The sequence below is a fragment of the Cyprinus carpio genome, chromosome A5, assembly GCF_018340385.1.
Source record: "Cyprinus carpio isolate SPL01 chromosome A5, ASM1834038v1, whole genome shotgun sequence".
Classification (NCBI taxonomy): Eukaryota; Metazoa; Chordata; class Actinopteri; order Cypriniformes; family Cyprinidae; genus Cyprinus; species Cyprinus carpio.
In genome coordinates, this window is record NC_056576.1 from 15,691,837 (window position 1) to 15,714,231 (window position 22,395).

General features: G+C 36.6%; 3 protein-coding genes across 3 annotated transcripts; 2 read left to right on the forward strand and 1 right to left on the reverse strand.

Annotated features, from left to right (window-relative positions):
* The first annotated feature begins 1,704 nt into the window (after nucleotides 1-1,704).
* On the forward strand, nucleotides 1,705-7,131 carry LOC109092280 (U3 small nucleolar ribonucleoprotein protein IMP4-like). Its single transcript, XM_019106029.2, has 9 exons — nucleotides 1,705-1,853; nucleotides 2,654-2,762; nucleotides 2,861-2,944; nucleotides 3,027-3,136; nucleotides 3,325-3,457; nucleotides 3,606-3,760; nucleotides 4,648-4,742; nucleotides 4,839-4,912; nucleotides 6,807-7,131. Exons 1-9 carry the CDS (start codon nucleotides 1,851-1,853, stop codon nucleotides 6,917-6,919), a joined length of 876 nt encoding a protein of 291 aa, XP_018961574.1. The 5' UTR covers nucleotides 1,705-1,850; the 3' UTR covers nucleotides 6,920-7,131.
* A 266-nt stretch (nucleotides 7,132-7,397) lies between these two features.
* Nucleotides 7,398-20,283, forward strand: LOC109092279 (serine/threonine-protein kinase A-Raf-like). Its single transcript, XM_019106028.2, has 16 exons — nucleotides 7,398-7,518; nucleotides 9,436-9,648; nucleotides 9,804-9,907; nucleotides 10,013-10,115; nucleotides 10,235-10,389; nucleotides 10,469-10,543; nucleotides 10,653-10,794; nucleotides 11,385-11,409; nucleotides 11,614-11,741; nucleotides 11,831-12,033; nucleotides 12,426-12,602; nucleotides 13,609-13,655; nucleotides 13,974-14,092; nucleotides 14,248-14,379; nucleotides 14,665-14,799; nucleotides 14,892-20,283. Exons 2-16 carry the CDS (start codon nucleotides 9,541-9,543, stop codon nucleotides 15,030-15,032), a joined length of 1,794 nt encoding a protein of 597 aa, XP_018961573.1. The 5' UTR covers nucleotides 7,398-7,518; nucleotides 9,436-9,540; the 3' UTR covers nucleotides 15,033-20,283.
* Nucleotides 18,167-22,231, reverse strand: LOC109092281 (leukocyte surface antigen CD53-like). Its single transcript, XM_042755114.1, has 8 exons — nucleotides 22,073-22,231; nucleotides 21,369-21,438; nucleotides 20,095-20,283; nucleotides 19,898-19,972; nucleotides 19,702-19,812; nucleotides 19,468-19,560; nucleotides 19,228-19,311; nucleotides 18,167-18,974 (listed from the first exon to the last, which is right to left on the reverse strand). Exons 2-8 carry the CDS (start codon nucleotides 21,423-21,425, stop codon nucleotides 18,906-18,908), a joined length of 678 nt encoding a protein of 225 aa, XP_042611048.1. The 5' UTR covers nucleotides 21,426-21,438; nucleotides 22,073-22,231; the 3' UTR covers nucleotides 18,167-18,905.
* Between the last annotated feature and the right edge of the window lie 164 nt (nucleotides 22,232-22,395).

Sequence of the window (22,395 nt, forward strand, 5' to 3'; positions counted from 1 at the left end):
CAGGGATTAAAACAATTTAAATATTTAAAATTAAAATTGAAATGAAGAAAATTAAAGCTTGCTGAAAATATTTTAGCAGTGCTCTCGTATACTCAGGAAACCATCTAAAGAGAAACAGAGAAGTATTTCATCTTACTGTTGGTAAAGTAATCCTCAGCCAGTTTAATGATGATGTTGCCTTCAGTCATGAACCCACACCAGTAGACTCCATCCCCTTGTGTGAATGTCTTTACGGAGACGGTGAATGACTTTCCATCATCCTCCACAGCTATGTTGCCTTGCTCCAAAACATTGACGCTTTCCAGGAATGAGATGCCCGAACAGCAGTTTTCATTCGTGGCATCTCTTTTGCACCACACCCTAAACTTTTTCAGAGTTATATTCTTGTTCTCATAGGGGCAGAAGAGTTTCTGCACATAATCAGATGTGCCATGTCCTGTGGAGTAAGATTTAAGTTTGTCATCTGTGAGAAAATTCAATCATTCAGTTCAATAATTGATTTAGTCAGGTATGAAATCTGAACAAATGAGCCTTTGGATTGTGTTTATGTGTGTTTTGACCTTACCTGTGAGGATCATTAGCAGAAATGCTGTTATTAGATTCATGATGACTGATGGACAGCAGACAGTGCTTTGAGTCTTGAAGGATGTACTGCTCTTAAATGTTAGTGAAGAGGAAACACGTACAGGAAATAACTCGCCACAAACACATTTAAAAGGAGCATGTCTCTTAGTTCTCTTTTTTAATTATAACACATGCAGTCACCAGAAATCACTCTAATGGTCATCAGTGAATCCTTTCATGTACTATTTCATAAATTTGCCTTTTTGTTGCACATGGCATATTGTACAATTCCAGCATTATATCAGTTCCTTGAATGCTTGTTTATTTTTTAAAAAATTTTTAAATTGTGTTTTAATTGTTCTATATGTATTTATTTTAAATGTACACTAACACTTAAAAGTCTCTTGCTTCTAATGCTCACCAAGCTGCATTTATTTTGGAAGAAAACAAACAAATAGGCCTATTGTGAAATGTTATCTAATTTTCTGTTTTCTAATTTAATATATTTTAAAATGAATTTTATCCATGTGGTGGCAAAGCTGAATTTTCAGCAGCCATTAGGCTAATCCAGTCTTTAGTGTCACATGACCCTTCTTAAATCATTTTGGTGCATTTTTTATTATCAAATTTTTAAATAGTATTTTAGTATATATATAATATAGTAATATTTGTATTTTGGTGAAACCGTGGTACCTTTGTTTTGTCAGTCTTTTGGATGAATAGAAAGTTCGAAAGAACAGCATTTATTTGAAATCAGAAAAAAAACTTGTCATGTATCGTTGTAGAGCAGTGGTTCATACTCCTGGTCCTGGGGACCACCGCGCTGCACATTTTGCATGTCTCCCTTATTTAGCACACCTAATTCAGATCATTAACTCATTAGGAAGAGCTCCATGAACTGAAGTAATGTGCCAGATAAGAGAGACATACAGAATGTGCAGAGCGGAGGTCCAGTACTAGGATTAAGAACCACTGCTGTAGATTAAACTCTGGTTAACATGGAAAAGCTTAGGACACTACTGATCAATTTAATGCATCCTTGCTAGTTTTTGTTATGTATTATTGTTTTTTTTTTTAATAATCTTTCATACTAGCAGTTACTAATCCCAGAAATTAAAGACCCCATGTTGGCCCAAGCACCCACATAATTAAGGGCGAGTTGTGAACTTTTATTTTGAAAGGTTGTGACACTTTTGTTCGTTGTTACTGATTGGATGATCGGATTAACCAACAGGAAGTCGAGATAGTAGACAGTAAGGCTAAATTGTCACGTGTAGTTGTTCACAATGGTAAGTACAACATAACACATTTGAATTGATGAACTCAAATTTCTTATTTGTGTTTTGCCTGTAAATCTTTTAACGTGACATAGAGCAGTAGTTTATCAAGCCAGCCATTGCTTTCCTGTTTGTGTTGTAGTGTGATGAAGTTCCATAATAAAGTGTGATGATAGATGAACACACAATAACCGTGTGATTTGTTATCTAAAATATTAGGTCAGCTAACTTTCTTAAACTAATTGCTTAATTATTCTTTGATCATAGCTAGTTCTTACTTTCAGGTTCCATGAATTAAAAAAATTAAATTGATCACAAGTGACTGTATATTCATTTGTAATATTACAAATATATATATATATATATATATATATATATATATATATATATATATATATATATATATATATATGAAATAGCCTAAATTGTGTTTTATGGAACTGTTTGTTAATCAAAGAATCCTGTAAAAATGTCACGCTTTCCACGAGTATATTAAGCAGCTGATTTCAAGACTGATAATAATAATAACAATAAATGTTTCTTGAGCACCAAATCAATATATTAGTATAATTTCTGAAGGATCATGTGACACTGAAGACTGAAGTATTGGCTTCTGAAAAATCAGCTTTGCCATCACAGGAATAAATTACATTTTAAAATAATAGAAAACAGTTATTTTGATATGTAATAATATTTCATAATATGACTGCTTTTTTGGACTATTTTTTTTTCTGGACAGCTTGGTGAGCATATAAGACTACTTCTAAAAACAAAAAAATCCTAAAATTCTTATTGTTTCTGAACTGCTGTAGCTGCGGCGAGAGGTGAGACTGAGAAAGGAATACCTGTACAGGAAATCACAGGAGGACAGGCTCTATACTATTGAAGAGAAAAAACAGAAGCTCAAATCAGCTTTAGATGGTGAGACTCCAGCCATATCTTAATAGCCTTATCAAACTCTCTTAACCTATCTGATATATTGCTGTTGTCTCATTTTATGCTGTTCATATCTTTTGCAGAAAATCGTCTTTTACCCACTGAAGTACGGAAGGAGGCTTTAGAATTACAGAAACTGTTGGAGTTTGATGATGAGGGTGGAGAAGGTGACAATTTTTTTCTGTCACTTATATCAGAATCCGGTTTTATCTGCTACCAGATGTAAACCTATTATCTGATATTTTATAGATGTTAGTTCTCATGTGGACGATGAGTACAAATGGGCAGGAGTGGAAGACCCCAAAGTTATGGTCACAACATCCAGAGACCCCAGCTCTAGACTCAAGATGTTTGCCAAAGTATGTTAAATCCTATTATTCATATTTGACAGTCAGAATAAAGGGTTTCTTTGTGTGAATGTTTGTAGTTTTACTTTGTTAACTCTGATGTTTTGTTCATGTTACCATAATGTCAAAAGTGAAACCTTCGTCTTTCAGTTCTTGTGGTTTATTGAGGTGGCTTTTTTTTTTTTTTTTTTTTTTTGCAGGAAATGAAGTTGATGTTTCCAGGGGCCCGGCGTATGAACAGAGGAAACCATGAAGTTAAAACATTAGTACATGCGTGCAGAGCTAATAATGTCAATGATCTTGTCATAGTTCATGAGACCAGAGGCCAGCCAGGTATGGACTGTTGTAGTTTTCATCTGTTTTAGTACACAGTTTATCAATTCCTGGTAAACATTTTGTATATTGTGAAAGCTGTTTGAATCGCTCTACTTTTACGTCTAGTTTATTTTGCATCTTTCATCTGTGTCTTTTTCTTCTGTAGATGGTTTGGTGGTGTGCCACCTTCCTTTTGGGCCGACTGCCTACTTCACATTGTATGACGTGGTAATGAGACATGATGTTCCAGACATTGGCACCATGTCCGAGGCCTACCCTCACATTATCTTCCACAACTTCACGTCACGTCTTGGCCGAAGAGTGAGTTATACAGGAAATAACTTCTCAAGATGCACACCAGTATTGTTTTTTTTCTAAGGCACATTTATAAAAATTACTTAAATGTCCTAATTGAACAATTGCCTAATCCTGGCTTAGTCTAAGCCCTGTCTGTGCCCTGGTGTCCTTGGAAACAATAATAAAGTTTCTCACCTACACTACTGTTCAAAGGTTTGGGCTCAGTAAGAATTATTTTAAACAAAATTAACTCTTGTATTCTTTTATGCAAAAATGCATAAAATTGATCAAAGGGACAGTAAGGACATTATAATATTACAAAAGAATTCTATTTCAAATAAGTGCTCTTCTTTTAAACTTTCTATTCATTAAAGAATCCTTAAAAATGTAGCACAGTTTCCACAAAAAATATTAAGTATCACAATTTTTCAACACTGATGAATGTTTCTTAAGAATTTAATAATTTCTGAGGAATCATGTGACACTGAAGAATGAAAATTAGAGTTGCCATCACAGAAATGGATTACATATTACGTTGTATTAAAATTAAAAAAGATTTAATAATATGTTACAATATTGCTGTTTTTAGGATTTGATCTAATAAATGCAGCCTTGGCGAGTGTAAAAGACTTATTTCAGAAACATAAAAAAAACAACAACCCCAAACTTTTGAACAGTAGTGTATAATATTTGATTTTCAGTTTCCTATTTTAATAAAATAAACAATTATTGTCTTACAATATGTATAGAGAGTAAGAGACTAGGCTTTACTGAGGATCATTTAAAATCTCTATGTGACATAGACATTTAACATCATCAAGGGCTTCTGAAAAGCTACAAAATCTCTAATTACTTGGTTTAGTAATGGAATTTTTGTGTTAAGCTGAAAGCAAAATATTTTTTCTCCGTAGGTCTCCAACATCTTAAAGTATTTGTTTCCTGTACCCAAAGAGGATAGTAGACGTGTTATTACATTCACAAATACAGATGATTTCATCTCTTTCAGGTGAGTGGTGGTCTGTTAGAATGGTTGTTCAAAAGGTTTTGATTCGAATTATTATAAGTTTGGTTGTAATGACTTATATTGCATTGTATATTGCAGACACCATACCTACAAGAAAACCGATCATAAGAATGTTGAGTTGACAGAGGTTGGACCCAGATTTGAAATGAAATGTAAGCACCTGTGTTTTTTGGGTTTAGATATTTCAATTGATATTAAAGGGTTAGTTCACCCAAAAATGAAAATTAGCCCATAAATTACTCACCCTCAAGTCATCCTAGGTGTATAAGACTTTCTTCTTTCAGACGAATCCAGTCGGAGTTATATTAAAAATTGTCTTTGATATTTCAAGCTGTTTAATGCCACTCAGAGGGTGTTGCAGTGCTTCAGTCCAAAAGAAGTGAAATAAAAAGCATCCATCCATTTAAAAAAAAAAAAAGTGTCTCACATGGCTCTGGCAGGGGCGCGGGAAGATGTTTTAGGTTGGGGGTGTTGTACGCGCGGGGGGGGCGGGGAATACAGCCTATTTACATTAAGTGAAAATACACTAAATGAAAACAGCAGAATTTTTAGTGATATGCTGTTTACACTGCAAATAGCTCAATTGTATTTATACACATAGGCGCAGCTTGACATCTGAGCTTGGGGGGGCCAAACCAAGCCAGTCGATTTGGTCAGTCAAACTTTTAAATACATTTTAGCATTTCTGTGGTAAACGTGCAAAGTCACAATCCATGTACCATTAAAAGCGGTTTTAGTATAATTAGAGCAGCAGCAGCAAGCGCGTGAGGTTGCCATGGCAACCAGATACATTGGACGCAAAACACGTTGACTAGAATGCACCATAAACATGTTCGCCAACAGAATCACAAAGTAGATTTTAAGCAAATCAACGAGTGGATTACCCACTGCTTTAAAACAATTATCTAAATATAAAAAACATTATTAATTAACAAATATTTAGTAAAATCCACCTATGTTTATACTATGTTAAAATAGCAGGATATTCTGCTAATTACTTATTGCAAATAATGGCAATTATATGCACCTCAGCATTGTAATACATTATAAAGCAGTATGCAGTAACTCATTGAGTGTAAATTTTAATTCAAATTATTAAATGGATGCCACCTGGGAAAAAAAGCCCTCCCTACACCTTCCCTAACCCTACCCATATTTTATTTCAACTTTTTGATGATTTTCTTAAATTTTACAATTTTATTAAAAATAAATGCTTTTCTGATGTGATGTGATTTGAAATTTGAAAAGGGAGAAAAAAAAAAAGTTTGCCAAAAGGCAGATTCGAACCCAGGTCGATCGGGTCAAAAGGAATAGCACGACACGCTTTACCATCTACACAACTGAATTTGACAGTTGGTATCCGTCTTTTGTAATGTTGACTAGCACAATCACAATCCGCCAACAATACCAGCTATTTGCACTTTTTTTGTGTGTAAAATAGACACCGATTTTTTTTTTCCAACAGTTAAACAGTTGCCCACAGAAAAACACAGGGGGTGAACAAAGGCCTCCTGTAGGGAATTGATGCGTTTTTGTAAGAAAAATATTCATATTCAAAATGTAATAATCACTGTAATGTAGCTTGCGCCAACAGTTGTACACAGATGCAGCTCTGGGAGGATGACGTATGAGGTCAGTGTTGTGCATGCGCTGGTGAGTCTCGTGCGCAAAGCCGACCTCATACAAATACTTCCGTTTACGACAGTGAGCGCAAGCTGGATTAAATTGATTATTACGTTTTAAATATGGTTATTTTTCTTACAAACATGCATCGATTTTTATGGATGGACGCTTTTTATTTCACTTCTTTTGGACTGAAGCACTGCAACACCCACTCAGTGCCATGAAACCGCTTGAAAGATCAAAGACAATTTTTAATATAACTCCAACTGGATTCATCTGAAAGAAGAAAGTTATATACACCTAGGATGACTTGAGGGTGAGTAATTTATGGGCTAGTTTTCATTTTTGGGTGAACTAACCCTTTAATGCAGAACAGGCACTTTGCTCATTATTCATATCTTGTGTTTCATCTTTCTTTTCCAGTGTACATGATCAAGCTCGGCACACTGGAGAACGAGAATACTGCAGAGGTTGAGTGGCGACTCCATTCTTACACACGCACTGCCAAAAAGAGGAAATTCTTAAGTGTGGATTAGCCCAATGAACTCTTCGAAAACCTGCATTGTTCTGTCAGCATGGACGTTATCAGTGTAACTGAACCTACATAGTGGCCTTTTTTCTATTTAATTGACATTTAAAAAGATATGAATTTGTTTCAGTATTATGATAATATTATTTGCTTGTTGACACTTGCTCTAATTAAAGCTTTTGTACATAGTCGCCTGAACATTAAATAACGTTCTTTACATTTGTAGCTTTTGTGTTGTTGTTTTTTAGTTCCTTGTTGCTTTATTATTCCTTATGAATTGGCTTGTATTGAATATTTAAACGGAGTTTTTGCTTTAAACATTTTTGTGTGGTTTTAACAAACCTATAAACATTTTGAACAGCATATTGAAAATGTATAGAACAGTTGTATTGGTTTCTTTAATGCTTGGAAAAACTTTACATTCGTTACCCGCACCACACGCCCCTTGCTGGTTCGCTTGCTACAAAGTACCACAAAAGCTGTTCAATCAGTGCCTCGATTCACAGATCTCCACCAATCAGAGCGCGAAATTTCGCTGTTCCGCTTTCCCTGAAATTCTTTGCTGATCCGACTTGAGACTGAGAGAATTCAAGATGGCTGTCTCAGGTGAGTATTTATTCTGGAGCAAAATAAAAATGCTAAGCGAGTCTCGCGAACGGGCTGCGTAGTTTGCAGAAATACTACCTGCAGGTGTAAGTCGCGTTAATTCACACCGCCGCGGCTGAAAATTTAAGATAAAGTCTAATTTTTCAGACAGCATTAGCAACACTAGCTAGCTAACGTTAGCAGCTAGTCGTCTAATCCCTTTCCGCCTCATGAAAACAGCATTCCCTCTTTCAGCACAAAAAGGCACCTGACAGGACTTAAGGATATATATTTAGCTAATGTGCTTTTATACTTAAGTCATAATATTGACTAATGTCTTGATAAAATGTGCTAGCTAGGAGTGCATGGCCTGTATTAGAGTAAAAGAGCACATCACATCTCTCTTTGCTAAACCCAGCCAGCTCCTCTTCACTGCAGGCTGCTGCACATTTTCTGTGGTTATACTTTCAGGAGGAGAGGTGTTTGTGTAAAACATCTTTATTATTCTCTATGCTGCGTTAATACTGCAGATGTAACATGAACTGTTGGGGTGTCACTTTACATTTCTAAATGCATTTGAACAAGGATTGATCACAGAGGACTTGTTAAGAAATGGGATTCTTTGCAGCTATAATTTGTTATATATATTTTTAACAATCTATTTAGTTGTGTGTGTGTGTGTATTCTTTGCAGTTTTAGGTGTGTGTGTGTGTGTGTGTGTGTGTGTAGTATATATATATATATATATATATACGCACACATACATACGTGTATGTGTGTATATATATATATATATATATATATATATATATATATATATATATATATATACACACACACACACACATACATACGTGTGTGTATGTGTGTGTGTATATATATATATGTCAAGGTCGTAGATGTTATACACACGCAGTTGCTTTCTGGCTTGTAAAAGCTGCACTTAAACTAGATTCAGTGGGGATGTAGGATCTTTATTTTATTATTTATTACATGCTGGTTTGCTTGCTTTGGTATAACTGTAGAACACAAGTGAAGTTTTGCACAATGATGCAACTGCAGTGGTTTCCAGTATACGCAATACTTGTGGTTTAAGGTTGCGAAGATTGTATACTGGATTAAATAACATTAAACGTTCAATCTGAAGTGCTTGTTCCTACATGTCTGGATTAAATGGCTTCATTTCAGAGTTTGATAGCATTAAGGCTTAAATTATAGTGTATAATTATAGACCAAAATGTTAAAAGGAGTTTGAACGACATCGGATATCTTTATTTGGGGCATTTCCTTCTACGTCTGTTTTATATTGGTTTTATTACACCAAACAATCCAGTGTAGAAACAAATATTTATTTAGGCACTTAGGCACTGACATATGGTTTCAAATTTCAAATGGTCACGCCTGCAGTGTTTTCATCCTGAATTTTGAATTGGAAATTCAGTTTGCTACCAATTTAGAGTGTTTATTTATTATATTATATATTTACTATTTATTTAAATAGTTTCAGAGGTGTAATGCTTGTTTGGAAATAATCTTCATGGCATTCAGCTTGTACTTCTATCAAACGTTTCGTGAATGCATCAAATCTAGTGATGCACTGACAGAAGTGATTTACTGACGCACCCTTCGGCCTTCCAAAACTATTTCGGGCCAAAACCTTTTTTTTTTCCTTTCAGTTCTGTTATGGTCCAGTATTTTCAGTTGCCAGATAGTGAATTGGTGGGTTTTTGTTAATGTGAGCCAAAATCATCACAATTAAAAGAACCAAAGACTTAAACTACTTCAGTCTGTGTGCACTGAATTTATTTAATACGAGTTTCACAATTTGAGTTGAATTACTGAAATAAATTAACTTTTCCATGACATTCTAATTTATTGAGATGCACCTGTATATATACATATATTATATTAACGCTAACACACTGTTTTCCATCCCAGGCTCCAGATGAGGGCTTCTTCCTGTTTTGCCCTGGTGTGTAACTCTTTCTTGCGGCCGACTGAGGGTCAGTGCTGCCAGTCCCTGACTGCCCCTTTGGAGACACCATGTCCAACACCTCCTCCTGTTCCTCCTCGGGGGAAACCAGCCCAGATGACACACCCCGAGGTGGGGGCACCATTCGTGTCTACCTCCCCAACAAGCAGCGGACGGTGGTGAGGGTTCATTTACAGGAGTCTGATTAGTTTAAAATGCCTTTTATTATTTTTAGTAAAGATATGGAATAGCTAACATAACCTGTATATATTGGTAATTAGAGGATGCGTGTTTGTGATCATACATTGATAGCACTATGTGACCATGTGTTTAGGTAAATGTTCGGCCTGGGCAAACTGTCCATGATAGTCTAGATAAAGCTCTAAAAGTCAGAGGCCTCAGCCAAGATTGCTGTGCTGTCTTTCGCCTTCTTGAAGGGTAGGTGTTCCGAAGAATTTGACTTGTAAAATGACTACATGTCTCTCCTTAGTAAGGTTTATATTCTGTTGTTTTGACTTTGTTGTTCTTTTGTCTTTTGGCCAGCCGGAAGAGACTTACAGAATGGGACACTGACATCACACCCCTCGTAGGGGAAGAGCTTCTGGTCGAAGTGCTGGATGATGTTCCTCTTACCATGCACAACTTCGTAAGTGCACTTGTACAACTGACTCTGAGTCAGCAAAGCTGGGTTCTCATTTAAGAAAACTGTGCATGTACTGCAAAATATCTGAGTATCTGAAATATCTGAATATCTTGTTTTCACAGGTATGTAAAACATTCTTTAAATTAGCTTACTGTGACTTCTGCCACAAGTTCTTGTTCAACGGCTTCAGGTGTCAGACGTGTGGGTATAAATTTCATCAGCACTGCAGCAGTAAAGTCCCAACAGTATGTGTGGATATGGACACTGTGACAAAACGGTATGTCCCGAATGAATTTGTCTGTTTATGTGCACTTGTCATCATTTTCGTCAGTCAACTGGTGTTCTGTTGCTCTCAGGTGTGTTTCTAATACAGAATACTGCCCTTCGATATTGATACATCCGGCAGCCAATTCCATATCAGATTCTCCTAGGTACACTCTAACTTCTTCTATAAATGCACGTATCTGTTGATCCCCAATGGGAGATGTAGCACTATCTGACGTGTAGGTTAACTTTTTTTTTTTGTTTTACCCTTTTTAGAGGGGAAATACTGCCTTCCACACCAAGCTACCAATTGTTCATGGCAGAGGACGGTCAGTCTCTCCAGAGGCATCGCTCCACCTCAACGCCCAACGTCCACATGGTCAGCACGCTGGAGCCTGGCGCTGCTGGCTTCATGGAGGTTAGAGACCGGACTAGAGGCTCATCAAGTCCACACATATTTTTCTGATGTTGTCTAATTTTTTTAGTTTCAAAGAAACAGTTCACCCACAAATGAAAGTCACCCTCTTCGCTCAAATGTTCTTTCCTCTGTCGAACCCAAAAGGTGATGTTAGACAAAGTGCTATTTGCCACGCAGTGAAAGTGGCTGTCAAGATTCGAAAAGAGTTCAGAGGGCCGGCTTGTTCTGTTTATTGTGAAGATGATTATAGACAATTGTGTATGACCCTATATATGTGAAATTAATGAAAAAATTGAGCCCCCCGCCCATAAAAAATAAAGTTTGAATAGAAAAGAGCAATGTCATCATTCTGCTACACTTCTGCTTTTGTGTTCCATGGAAGAAAGGAAGTCATGCAGATTTGAAATGACAGGGCTGTGAGTGAATGCATTTTTGGGTGAACTGTACATGTATGTGAGTATTAGCTTGGTTAGATACCAAATGTTTAGAGATGTTACTTCACAGAATATGACAATGGAGGTTCTGCATGCCTCCTTGATCATCTCTCCTCCATTGCATGTATTTATTCATTTTTCCCCATTCTCATTCAGGAGGCATTCAAACTCTTCACAATGGGTGAGTTTTTTGTTTGTTTTTGTCTTTCTTATTTTTTCACTTTGACTACCCGTCACTCACATGAGAACATGTAAATTTTTTTCCACACACCCACATTACACTAAATACATTTTTGTTTCTTATCCATCCCTGATTACAATGATGCATCTAACTACACCTCTCCATGTGTGTGAACTGGCCCTCATACTCTAGTGTTGTTCACAGGGCAAGAGTCCTCTCCCAAGCCTTCCACTAGCCCACCCCACCTAGGGTCACCAGGAAGAAGACCCCCCAAATCCCCTTCTGAGCCCAAGGAACGAAAGCAATCCTCATCTGATGATAAAAAGAAAGTGGTGAGTGTGTGTCTTATTTGATAGAAAGCCCAGCTGACTTAGTTACAAGCAGATTTTTTGAAAACAAATTTTTTTTGTGTGTTTTCTAGCACCGGGGAGGTTACAGAGACTCCAGTTACTACTGGGAGGTGCACCCGCGGGAGGTGTCCATGTTAAAGAGGATTGGAGCAGGGTCTTTTGGGACTGTCTTTAAAGGCAAGTGGCATGGAGACGTGGCTATCAAGATTCTTAAAGTGACAGAGCCCACACCGGAGCAGCTCCAGGCCTTTAAAAATGAGATGCAGGTTTTACGGTGAGTCATTTGCACGATCACAGCTTCAAAGCCTGCCGGTGAGGACAGTATAACAGTCCCCTGTAGAAAAAACAGCATTTGAGGGTTAGGTATGTTTTGAAGCATGGAAGCTGGTTTGAGTTGGTTTAAGCTGGTCCTTAGTTGGTCATGAGTTGGTTCTGAGCAGGAGCTAGTTGCTTAGGACCAGCACATGACCAGCTTAAACCAGCTCAAACCAGCTGCCATGCTTCAAAACATACCTAACCAGCATATGCTTTTTCAACAGCGTAATTCTCATTAATGCTGGTTTTATACATTAGTAATATCAACTGCTGCTACAACCAGCTAATCTCCAGTTCAAATAGATGTCGTCTTCTGTTCAGTATGACTAATTTGAGACTCTTGCTCCTCAGAAAAACACGCCATGTCAACATTCTGCTGTTCATGGGCTTCATGACGAAGCCTAATTTTGCCATTATCACGCAGTGGTGTGAAGGGAGCAGCCTATACCGCCACCTGCATGTTACTGAGACCAAGTTTGACACGATGCGCCGTATTGATGTTGCTCGCCAGACTGCACAGGGCATGGAGTAAGATATATATATTTTTTTCCCTATATTGACAGCTTGGGATAGCTGCTATCCTACATGTAGCATAATTGCTGTTCCAATGAAAGAATGTTAATATAACAAAACTTGCTAATGTACAGTACTGTGTAAAAGTTTGGTGTAAGTAAATAATACTTTTAATCAGCAAGGAAGCATTAAATTAAATCAAAAGTGACAGTGAAGACATTTGTTACAGAAGACTTCTGTTTCAGATAAATGCTGTTCTTTTGAACTTTCTATTAATCAAAGAATCCTAAAAAACAATTATGGTTTTCACAAAAATATTAAGCAGCACCAGTTTACAACGTTGATAATAATCAGAAATGTTTCTTGAGCTCCAAGTCAGCATATTAGAATGATTTCTGAAGGGTCATGTGATACTGATGACTGGAGTAATGACTGCTGAAAATTACAACATGTTCAAATAGAAAACTATTATTTTAAAATTGTAATACTATAATAAGTACAGCCTTGCTGAACATAAGAGATGAATTTTAAAAACATTTAAGAAAATCGACCCCACTTATTGACCCCAAACTGAGTAGTGTAAATTTTTCAAAAGGTATAAATCCCTTACAGATTTTATAGGTCCCCCACACACTCATTTCAATCAAAATATATCATTATTATATTATCAGCTAGTGTGTTTAGATATGATGTGTACATGCACCCTGAATAATTCATAGCGGTAAATTGCTTGTAATTTGGACTTGTGATAACAAAGAACACCTGTAACTTAATGGGGGGGGGGACATCTTGAGGAGCTGCTCACACCAGAAGACAGTGCACTTAATTGCATTCTTTGTTCAGCTCAGAGTCACTGGGACACGCTCGTATGGGAGATTAGCCCATTTCCTCTTAAATCCACCAATGTTAAATGATTGTACTGCCTATTAGTAATGCTTGGATTTACAGAGCATAGATGGAGTGTAGAAACTTAATTTAATTATATAAAATTTGTACATAATTTGCTACTTTTCTTTTACAGTTATCTTCATGCCAAGAATATCATTCATCGGGACTTGAAATCTAATAGTATCCTTTCTATAATGTATTAGCAGTGCTCTTGTCTGTGTTGTGAGAGAGATCTGTTGCAGGATGGATCAGATTCAACTAATTTGCTGCCTGTAGATGGCATCATAGTTGCATCTGAATGTCCTGGTAGATTGCCAAGCTGCTTTCTGTCTTGAAATGCTTGTAAATAAAGAATTGTCTGATTTACCAAAATTATTGCTGCCATAAGATCGCATGCTAAGTTTGATGATTTACTGGAATAATACTGCTAATGCAGTCTCTCTAGTGGTGTTGTAGTCATTCTGTGTTCTGCATGATACTCCTGAGCTCATGTGACAGATATCTTCCTGCACGAAGGCTGGACGGTAAAGATCGGTGACTTTGGGCTGGCCACGGTAAAGTCTCGCTGGAGTGGCTCTCAGCAGGTTGAACAACCCAGTGGCTCCATCCTGTGGATGGTGAGTAATCGTCACCCAGCTCAATACCTCATTTTATTAAATCATCAATAAGTCTTATACCTAGTAACTTATTACTTGTGTGGAGTACTGTCATCCTGAGTTTATTGTTAAGAAATACATTTGTACAGCTTGTTTCACTCTGCTGTTGTTTTTAGGCTCCAGAGGTGATCAGAATGCAAGACACTAACCCATACACCTTCCAGTCAGATGTATATGGATATGGAGTGGTGCTCTATGAACTGATGTCTGGGACTTTGCCTTATTCGAATATCAACAACCGCGATCAGGTCAGACATGCATCACCATCACTTTGCCATTTTACGGTTATGAATCAGGGATTGGTTTTTAGATTCGCAGTTTGACAGTTTGTCCTTTTCAGCCCAGAAACCTTCTGTTCAAGCTGTAAATAGTTTTTAATGAACTTTGTTCAACCCACAATAACAGTTCTGTCATCATTTACTCACCCTCATGTTGACTGTATGACTTTCTTCCTTGGAACACAGAAGGAGAAGTTTGTGTGAACATGAACTATGATATGCAGGTTATGATTTTCGGGTATTCTCTTCCTGTAGATTATTTTCATGGTGGGTCGTGGGTACTTGTCTCCAGACCTCAGTAAATTATGCAGTAACTGCCCTAAATCAATGAAGAGGCTCATCGTGGACTGTCTGAAATTCAAACGTGATGAACGGCCACTCTTCCCACAGGTGAGAATAAACCAGATCCCTTCTCTGATTTCCAGCATTGTCATGTCAGATTAAGCAACAGCCTCTCATGTTTCATCCCTGCTGTTCTTCAGATCTTGGTGGGCATTGAGCAGGTCCAGGATCTGTTGCCAAAAATCGAGCGGAGTGCCTCTGAGCCCTCTCTACACCGTGCTGTACACGCAGAGGACCTAAACCCGCTTCTTCTTCACACCACACGCTTCATGCCTCTGTGAGACTGCCAGAGACGATCCGCTCCTCTCCCAAAATGCCATGCAGCATCATTCCCAGCATGGAATTCAGAGTTCCTCTCATTATTCCACACATTACTGAGAGCACCCTAATTACTTCACTGGTCCCACATATAGTCAAACACACACATCATCACATTTATCTACTCGTTCACGTTCTCGCCCTCCTCTTTTCTGTTCCAGCTGCTTCTCTGTAAAGCTGCCTGTAGAGAATGTCAGATTCTATCTGGACCAGCTGCTTTCTAAAACAGAAGCAGGAAATAAACTGTGCTCTCTTAGTATACTTATTGGATTTTGAAATCCAGGCATCATATCAACAATGTATCGGCACAATCTTATTAACCTCCTTTTTTGAGGTATACTTCAAAATGTGTTATGGTTGCTTACACGTTACCTTTTTTACTTTGAGATGAAAGTAGCATTTTACTTTAGAACAAGCAAACTAGCATGGAGATTTTCTTTTGTTTCGTCTCCCTGTTCTCTTTGCTTGAACTTCATTGGCCAACAATAGCACAATGCGATGACTTCTATTTATCTTCATTAGTCACAGAGACTCTGCTCACAGATTGGTTTGCAGTCAGTTGCTTGTTCATAAAAACGATCATACGCCCCATTGCAGTTGTTTTGGTGTATTTTTAATTCCGTTATTTTTCAAACAGAACATATTGCTTCAACCCTTAACTGGTGTCAGGATTTGGTTGGATTTACATGTGACTTGTTGTGCCCTTAATAATTGTGTCGTGCATTTCAAAAAACGCCTCTGATTTGGCTCTACCTTTGGGCTTCCTCTGTATGTTGGTCAGCTTTAAATTGTGTATCTTAATGAAATTTCAAGAAAATGGCATACATCCTGTTGGTATTCTCAAAGTAGTTGTGCACTTCCTGAATTGATGGGGAAGGAAGGATTTACGTTTTTCTTTTGTTGAAATGAGTACATTTGCTTTCTCGAATTTATAAATGAATGATTTTTCATTTTTAAAATGTTGCGTCTTAAAACTGAGTAAAAATTCATAAACTAAACTTAAATGGCACATGATGACCATAAGCAAGACTGGTAATTTAGTATTGTGGTGCTGTTAACCGGTCGCCTTTGCCCTTGCTGTTGGGACGTTTGTACAGTAGCTCACACTTCAGAGATACTGAAGAGATTTTGTTCACAGCTCTATATTCAGTGTTGAGTAATAGTTTTGGAGGGTGTTGATTTTGTCATTTGGTGAAGTGTCATTTTTAAGTGTCTGAAAACATTGTCCATAAATGGTCTTATATTTCACAGTCACTCAGCCAGCTTTAAAATATAGGCTGCTAACTTTAGACCCGCTGCTGGTCCCTGGTTAATCGACTAGTTTTAGTGTTGAGTGAGATGATCAAACTTGAGATGCATTTTCGCTTCTGCAATTCTCTTAGGGTTCTAATAAGTGCAGGAAGGACAAAATCTTCTTTAAGATCAAATTCGTGGCAGCATGGGGTGAGAGAGTGCTTCTGGATTCCGTATTTTTCTGTCAGGTGGTTCATTGTATTCCATAAACTCAAAAAGCAAGTCTTTGCAAAACAGTTGTGCTGTTTAATAGCAATATTAAAGTTCCTTTCCTCCCATTCAGCTGGTTTCAATAGGACTGACTGAAACCTACAATGATGGGGCCTTATGTGATCTACATCTTCCATCTGTCCTTTTAATGGAGTCTTAATATATCTAACTTATTGATTCATAACTGACACTCGTACTAAAGGCAGAGCTTTGGTTCTTATTTAGCAATATTCAAATGGGGCTGGGTCCCCTGTTGAGCTGTACTCATTCCAAATATGATGCCTATAGAAATTCACAAGGCGAATCTGTGTCTTTTGTTCACGAAAGATGGTTTCACGTTCCCTCAGTGACTTTTAGAAATGAATATGTTGTAGTTTCGGACAAACCTGGCTGTCTTTTTATATATCTGTTTAATTACACACTTCCTCTGTTATTAGCAGAGCTGAAGTGCTTCTGGACTCTTGTAGAATGATGATGTGGTACTGCAAGTGTAGAATTTTCCTAACAGACCAGTGGTAATAATATTGTTCAGTACAAAATGAGGTAATTGAGTTATCGAGCATTTGTAGATGGCAGTATATGCTTTTCTCTGTTCGTAACGGTTGAGAAGCAAGACTATTGGTTTATTCTTGTATAGATTTGGATGCACAGCTAGTTCTAGTTCTTCTAGTTCTAGACTCTGGTTTAGGAACTGTTTTTTCCACCAAATTCCAGCCATACTTGTTGTATGAGAAACCATAACTGGTCCTAGATCATTAGCACAGTAACTACTTCTGCCAACTTTGGATAGTTGCAGCATTGCCTTAATGGCTTTAATGTCCCTCTTGATACATGTGGGACAAATACTTTTTTCCCTTGTATCTTTGTAAGCACCTCATTTGTTCAAAGCACACTTCTATAGTTTCCATTAAGCCCAAAATATGATAATCAGTATATGAGATTCAGTTTCTGCTTTGGCACAAGGGCACGAAAGCAAAAGGGTGAAACTTGAGATCGGTATACAACCCACCATTTTTCAGAACAGAAAATATAACGAAAAATCAGTTTTGTTTAAAAGGATTAGTTTTGCATATTTTAGGTGAATTGCAATAATGTGTGTATAGATGATGATAGATGATAGGGGTGTTTGCGAATAATGGTGTATTCTGCCGTGTACAGTTACTTTTTTAAAAGAAAAGATTACTTTAAATTGTATTTGTTTATTTTTTTTTGTGTGTGTGATGGTTCGGAAAGAACAAAATAATTTTAAAACATGTAAAGGAAATCTTAGTATTTTTTAGTTTTGTTTTTTTTGGGGGGGTGGGGGGTCTTAAATATTGTGGAGACAGGATTTTGTTCTAAAAAATAAAAGTTTAATTCTGATGTTTAGTTTCATGAAGTGTTTTCATTGCTGTTGACCACAACATATTTCATCTTTCATGAACTTTAAATGCAATTTCATAACCGAAAACATATTTTCAAGCCACGCCTCATGACTGTAACACTTGTTACTGGAAGAAGTGTTGGTTTGCCATTTGGTGGCACTTCCTCTATCTATCAACCACAGGCAAAGTGCTTGCATTTGCCTTAATGTTTCAAAAAGCAGAGAAAACACTTTTATTCTGTTTTAGTTTAATTCACATTATTTTTGCAGAGAAAAGAGGAAAGAATATTATAACAACATTATGCATTACAAATAGTTTAATTATGTAAGCATGTCTGGTTTCCACCCTGTGCATATAATCACATGGTTTAGTCATTGCCACAGATGGTCAGAAAGGGAAGTGATCAGAAATAAATGCTGTGCATTGTTTAACTATAGTCTGTGTTAGTTACAGAAACATTAGGTCAAACTCAGCATTAATTATATGACATGAAAGATAATCAGTGCCTATATACAGTGTATGGCTTTACGTCTTTGTGTAAAGATGAATCATCATGGAAAATCTCTCTTACACTCTCTTTACAACTTTACATTCAGATGAAATTGGGTGAATTCATTGTCTAAAATGCCCTAGAAATTTTCCTGTTAAGCTGTAATGGCCAAAGGACAGGCTAAATAATACTGCTTGTTGTTATTTTTTAGAACCAGTTGTGGTTTTATTGCTTTAATAACTGTTAATCATTCATGCAAAATATGATGATGATAATTCGGTTACAGTAATTATGGGTGTGTATCACTGTTTCTTAGTGGAGGACAAATACCATACACATACTATAGAACCAAGCATCCGTGTAAGAACTGCGAGCCATCTTGTCTTTTACTGGCTGTCTTTGGGTATTTGTGGGAAGATAGTTATTTAGAACACAAACTGTGAAGGATGGATGTATTTCTTCTACGGAAATGTTTTTGATCATTTATATCCTAAACCACTTCGACTTATGTGGCAGAACAGGGTCATGGTGAAACACATACCCAAGACCTACGAAAGGAGAGATGATGTTTAGTCAAGATACAAAAATACTTGCAATTATCATATTATACCAGTTTAGTGTTGATCTGCATCAGCTATAAAACTATAGGTGCTAAACAAAATATAAATGCTATATTTAAATGCTATGTCCTATAAATGATAATCATTTAATAATTTTAAAAACTGGGGGTTCTAGTACAATTCATTTTGATTAGCTGAGGTAACTACGACAAGACATAAAGCCTCATGTGGAAACTCAAACCTCAATAATGCAGATAACAATGACGCTAATCCCTGTGTTCAAGAGGTTTTTCTCAAACGTGTCCTTCAGCTTTGTGAAACAACCCTAAATACAACAATCAAGACAAAACATATGATTTAAGATTAAATCAGCTGTACACATGTGCATATTTGATGTGTATATTCACATCTGGTTTATCGGTTTCATTAATGTTGTTTTGCTATATAGCTTATAAAGAGATGGATGTAAGTGCAGAATTACATGTGGCCAATATTTCTGGGTTGCTTTGTCGATGCATGACTCCGGTACAGGTGTCCCCCATTGTGTATGGTTAGTAATTCCACAGCAATGAAACTGTTGGTTTATAAGAAAAACTGTAATTGATTTGTTAAAAATGATTTATTATGAAGAAAATGAGTGATATATGGTAAGCAATAGTAATGGTTTCTTAAGCACCACTAATAAAAGAGAAACATCATCTAAATGGGCACTTACTGTTGTTTGTACTTTGTCCCAATCATCTTCAATTGTGTTATTGTGCAGTTGTCTGTTGTTTCTGGAATTTTGTAAACCTTTCTTAAGATCGTCATCAATGAAGGTGTCAATCTGTGAGTAAACAAGCAGTCTGAAGAACTTTTTCCTCACATATGATCTGCTTCCATATCCAAATCTTGTTTTGCCTGTTTCTTACCTGTGTCTCGTACATCAGCAAAAGGCAGGCAGCAGCCAGCTCAGCCAGCATTAGAATGAACAACAATATAAAGAACTAAAGCAAACAAATGGAGATAACGAGTTTCATTAAAAGAACCTTAAAAGTTCAACTTAGTGGACAACAGAGAACATGCAAGTGTAAGTGATGGACGCTGACATGTTCTGCATGAGACTCACAGATATAAGCAGGCAACGATTTTCCTTCAGGGCTCCGAGAAAGCCCAAAAAGGAGACACACGTGATGATGATTCCAGTGATGAAAAGAGTGTTTGCGATGTTCATAGCCTGAAGACTGGGGAGTAGGGAAGAGAACCTGGAGAATGTCATCAAATAAATGCCCAATCCAAAGACGGAAGCCCCGCAGATCTGTAAGGGTCATTTCAACCAAACAAGAGAGCCTCAAAACTTGTTTCATATATTTGCAGTATGCCAAAAGTAAAAAATAAAAAGTTATTTGTGCTTATTCTTCTACAGTGTTACAGAGTCATTGTAGCTACTGGCGTCTCTTTAAACCTTACTTTTAACCCCAGGAAAAACAAAGTTTTACAACTGCACAGCTACCCTGGGTTATGAAACCCTACTCCAAAGCAGTCAGCACAGTTTTTGCGGGATTAACGTGCCAAATATTTTGTCAAATGACTGCAAATTGTAGTCGTCGGTTGTTTAGCAACAAACAACCAATCATAATCTGAACAGCGCTTACCTAATTAAATATTCATACACTTGAAGGGAAAATTAACAAGTAAAACCTTGATAGAATGGTCTCCGAAAATGGTCCATTTGTCTCTTCAGGAAAAACTGGGTGGTACAGGCAGGAAGAAGCCCAACTGATGTCCATTATTTCAACAGGTGACTTCATCCAGTAATATTTTGCTTATAGGTATGTTTTTTTATATATATATATATATATATATATATATATATATATATATATATATATATATATATATTATATATATATATATATATATGTTTAATTGATTGTAGATTTAAAAATGATTTAAAATTTAATTTCAATCCTCAAAGCAGCCAAAAAAACCAATGCCTTAAAACTCTCTAACAGACAGATTATCTCCCCTTAAACTTAATTTATATTATAATTTGCTTTTATATATTTTGTTATTATTTTGTTTATACATGAAAATATGCCTGTTTTTTTTTTTTTTTTTTTTTTTTTTTTTGAGGTAAGAGGTTTAATCAAGGTCAACCCATCCCCCAACCAACAAGTGAAAATACACAAATTAGAATGGTAAAAATGTGAAACCTTGGAACCTGAATACGCAGAATTAATTCAGACGGTTAAGTGTAAACATTTTAAACGTGTAAAAGTATAGGCCAAACCCTGGAATTTGGTAACCTGGTGTTTAGAATGGCCTGAGATGAACAATTATTAGTATAAAAAGCCATTATACAGTACATCATGATGTGACGGTCTGAAAATGGATACATACAAAAAAGATGAAGTTCACCACACACATGGTGTACTTCAGGCACTTCAGACACGACATCTTCCACTGCGTTCTGTGAAGATATCAAACACACAGAAGCTGAGGTCAAACTGTAATCTCACATTAAGACCTTGTGTTCTTTCCCAAACTGCTTGCATACACAACATAAAGATCCCTGACTCAGTAAAGTCACAAAAAAAACTTTCCTGTTTTTCCCCCAAAACACATGAAACTGCTAAATGGAGCCCTGTCACTGTAAAGAATCTTGACAGTATGTCATGCATTTCCTGTGTAACTTCCTTCACCAGAAAACAACTGTAGTTTACACATTTTCAACACTACTTGATGAAAAAACCCACACAGATTTAGATGTGCATGGTAAGGACTTAAACAAAGAAAAAAAAATTAAATTATGACTTAAACTTCACTTAAAAATGAACTTAAAATTAATATATTTTCCATATCCTATGTTTTAAAACTTTTATCAGGTAAACAATGGTTCAAAAATTCATTAGACTACCCAGTGGGCGTATACATACATAAAATTACATAAACATAATCTCGACATTTCATGAAAAGACATTTATGTTATTAAAAAGAAACCATTTTTAATAAGGAACAATGCGAGTACAGTAGCAAAAGTATTACTTCGACAAATTAGAATGAACATAAAAATCAAGAAAATTTCACAGCTTTCATATTCTTACCTTTAATTTATTCTGTAAAGGTGCAAAGAATAATCCTCAAAGAATAATCCTCAATTAAGACAGTTGGACTTGTGCTTTGTGATCGTATTGTTCTTAAAGTCTGAGTCAGTGGCAGTGGGAGTGCATCAGGTCTTACTTCCTCTGTGGATGACGCAGTGTCTAACTGACAGTGCTGGGATGTTTAAAAGGCAGACACAAAGAAAGAAAGATGTGCTATGAAAAAAGCATGATTCACGGTCATTATACCACATGGTTTATAGGCATGTGCCTAAAATACCTCTGTTAAAGAGGAGCATTGCTGTTGTTGCAATGCTTCATGTTAA

Bases quoted from the DNA above. Each gene is read 5' to 3' on its own strand.
- LOC109092279 (XM_019106028.2), top strand. From the start codon at position 9,541: ATGTCCAACACCTCCTCCTGTTCCTCCTCGGGGGAAACCAGCCCAGAT. The intron at 9,649-9,803 runs GTGAGGGTTCAT...CCATGTGTTTAG, and splicing joins CCAACAAGCAGCGGACGGTG to GTAAATGTTCGGCCTGGGCA. The intron at 13,656-13,973 runs GTATCCTTTCTA...CTCATGTGACAG, and splicing joins TCGGGACTTGAAATCTAATA to ATATCTTCCTGCACGAAGGC.
- LOC109092281 (XM_042755114.1), bottom strand. From the start codon at position 21,425: ATGTCGTGTCTGAAGTGCCTGAAGTACACCATGTGTGTGGTGAACTTC. The intron at 20,284-21,368 runs GTATGTATCCAT...TGACCCTTACAG, and splicing joins TGGTGAACTTCATCTTTTTT to ATCTGCGGGGCTTCCGTCTT. The intron at 19,561-19,701 runs GTAAGTGCCCAT...ATAAACCAACAG, and splicing joins GGGACAAAGTACAAACAACA to TTTCATTGCTGTGGAATTAC.
- LOC109092280 (XM_019106029.2), top strand. The intron at 3,458-3,605 runs GTATGGACTGTT...TTTCTTCTGTAG, and splicing joins TGAGACCAGAGGCCAGCCAG to ATGGTTTGGTGGTGTGCCAC. The intron at 4,913-6,806 runs GTAAGCACCTGT...TTTCTTTTCCAG, and splicing joins ACCCAGATTTGAAATGAAAT to TGTACATGATCAAGCTCGGC.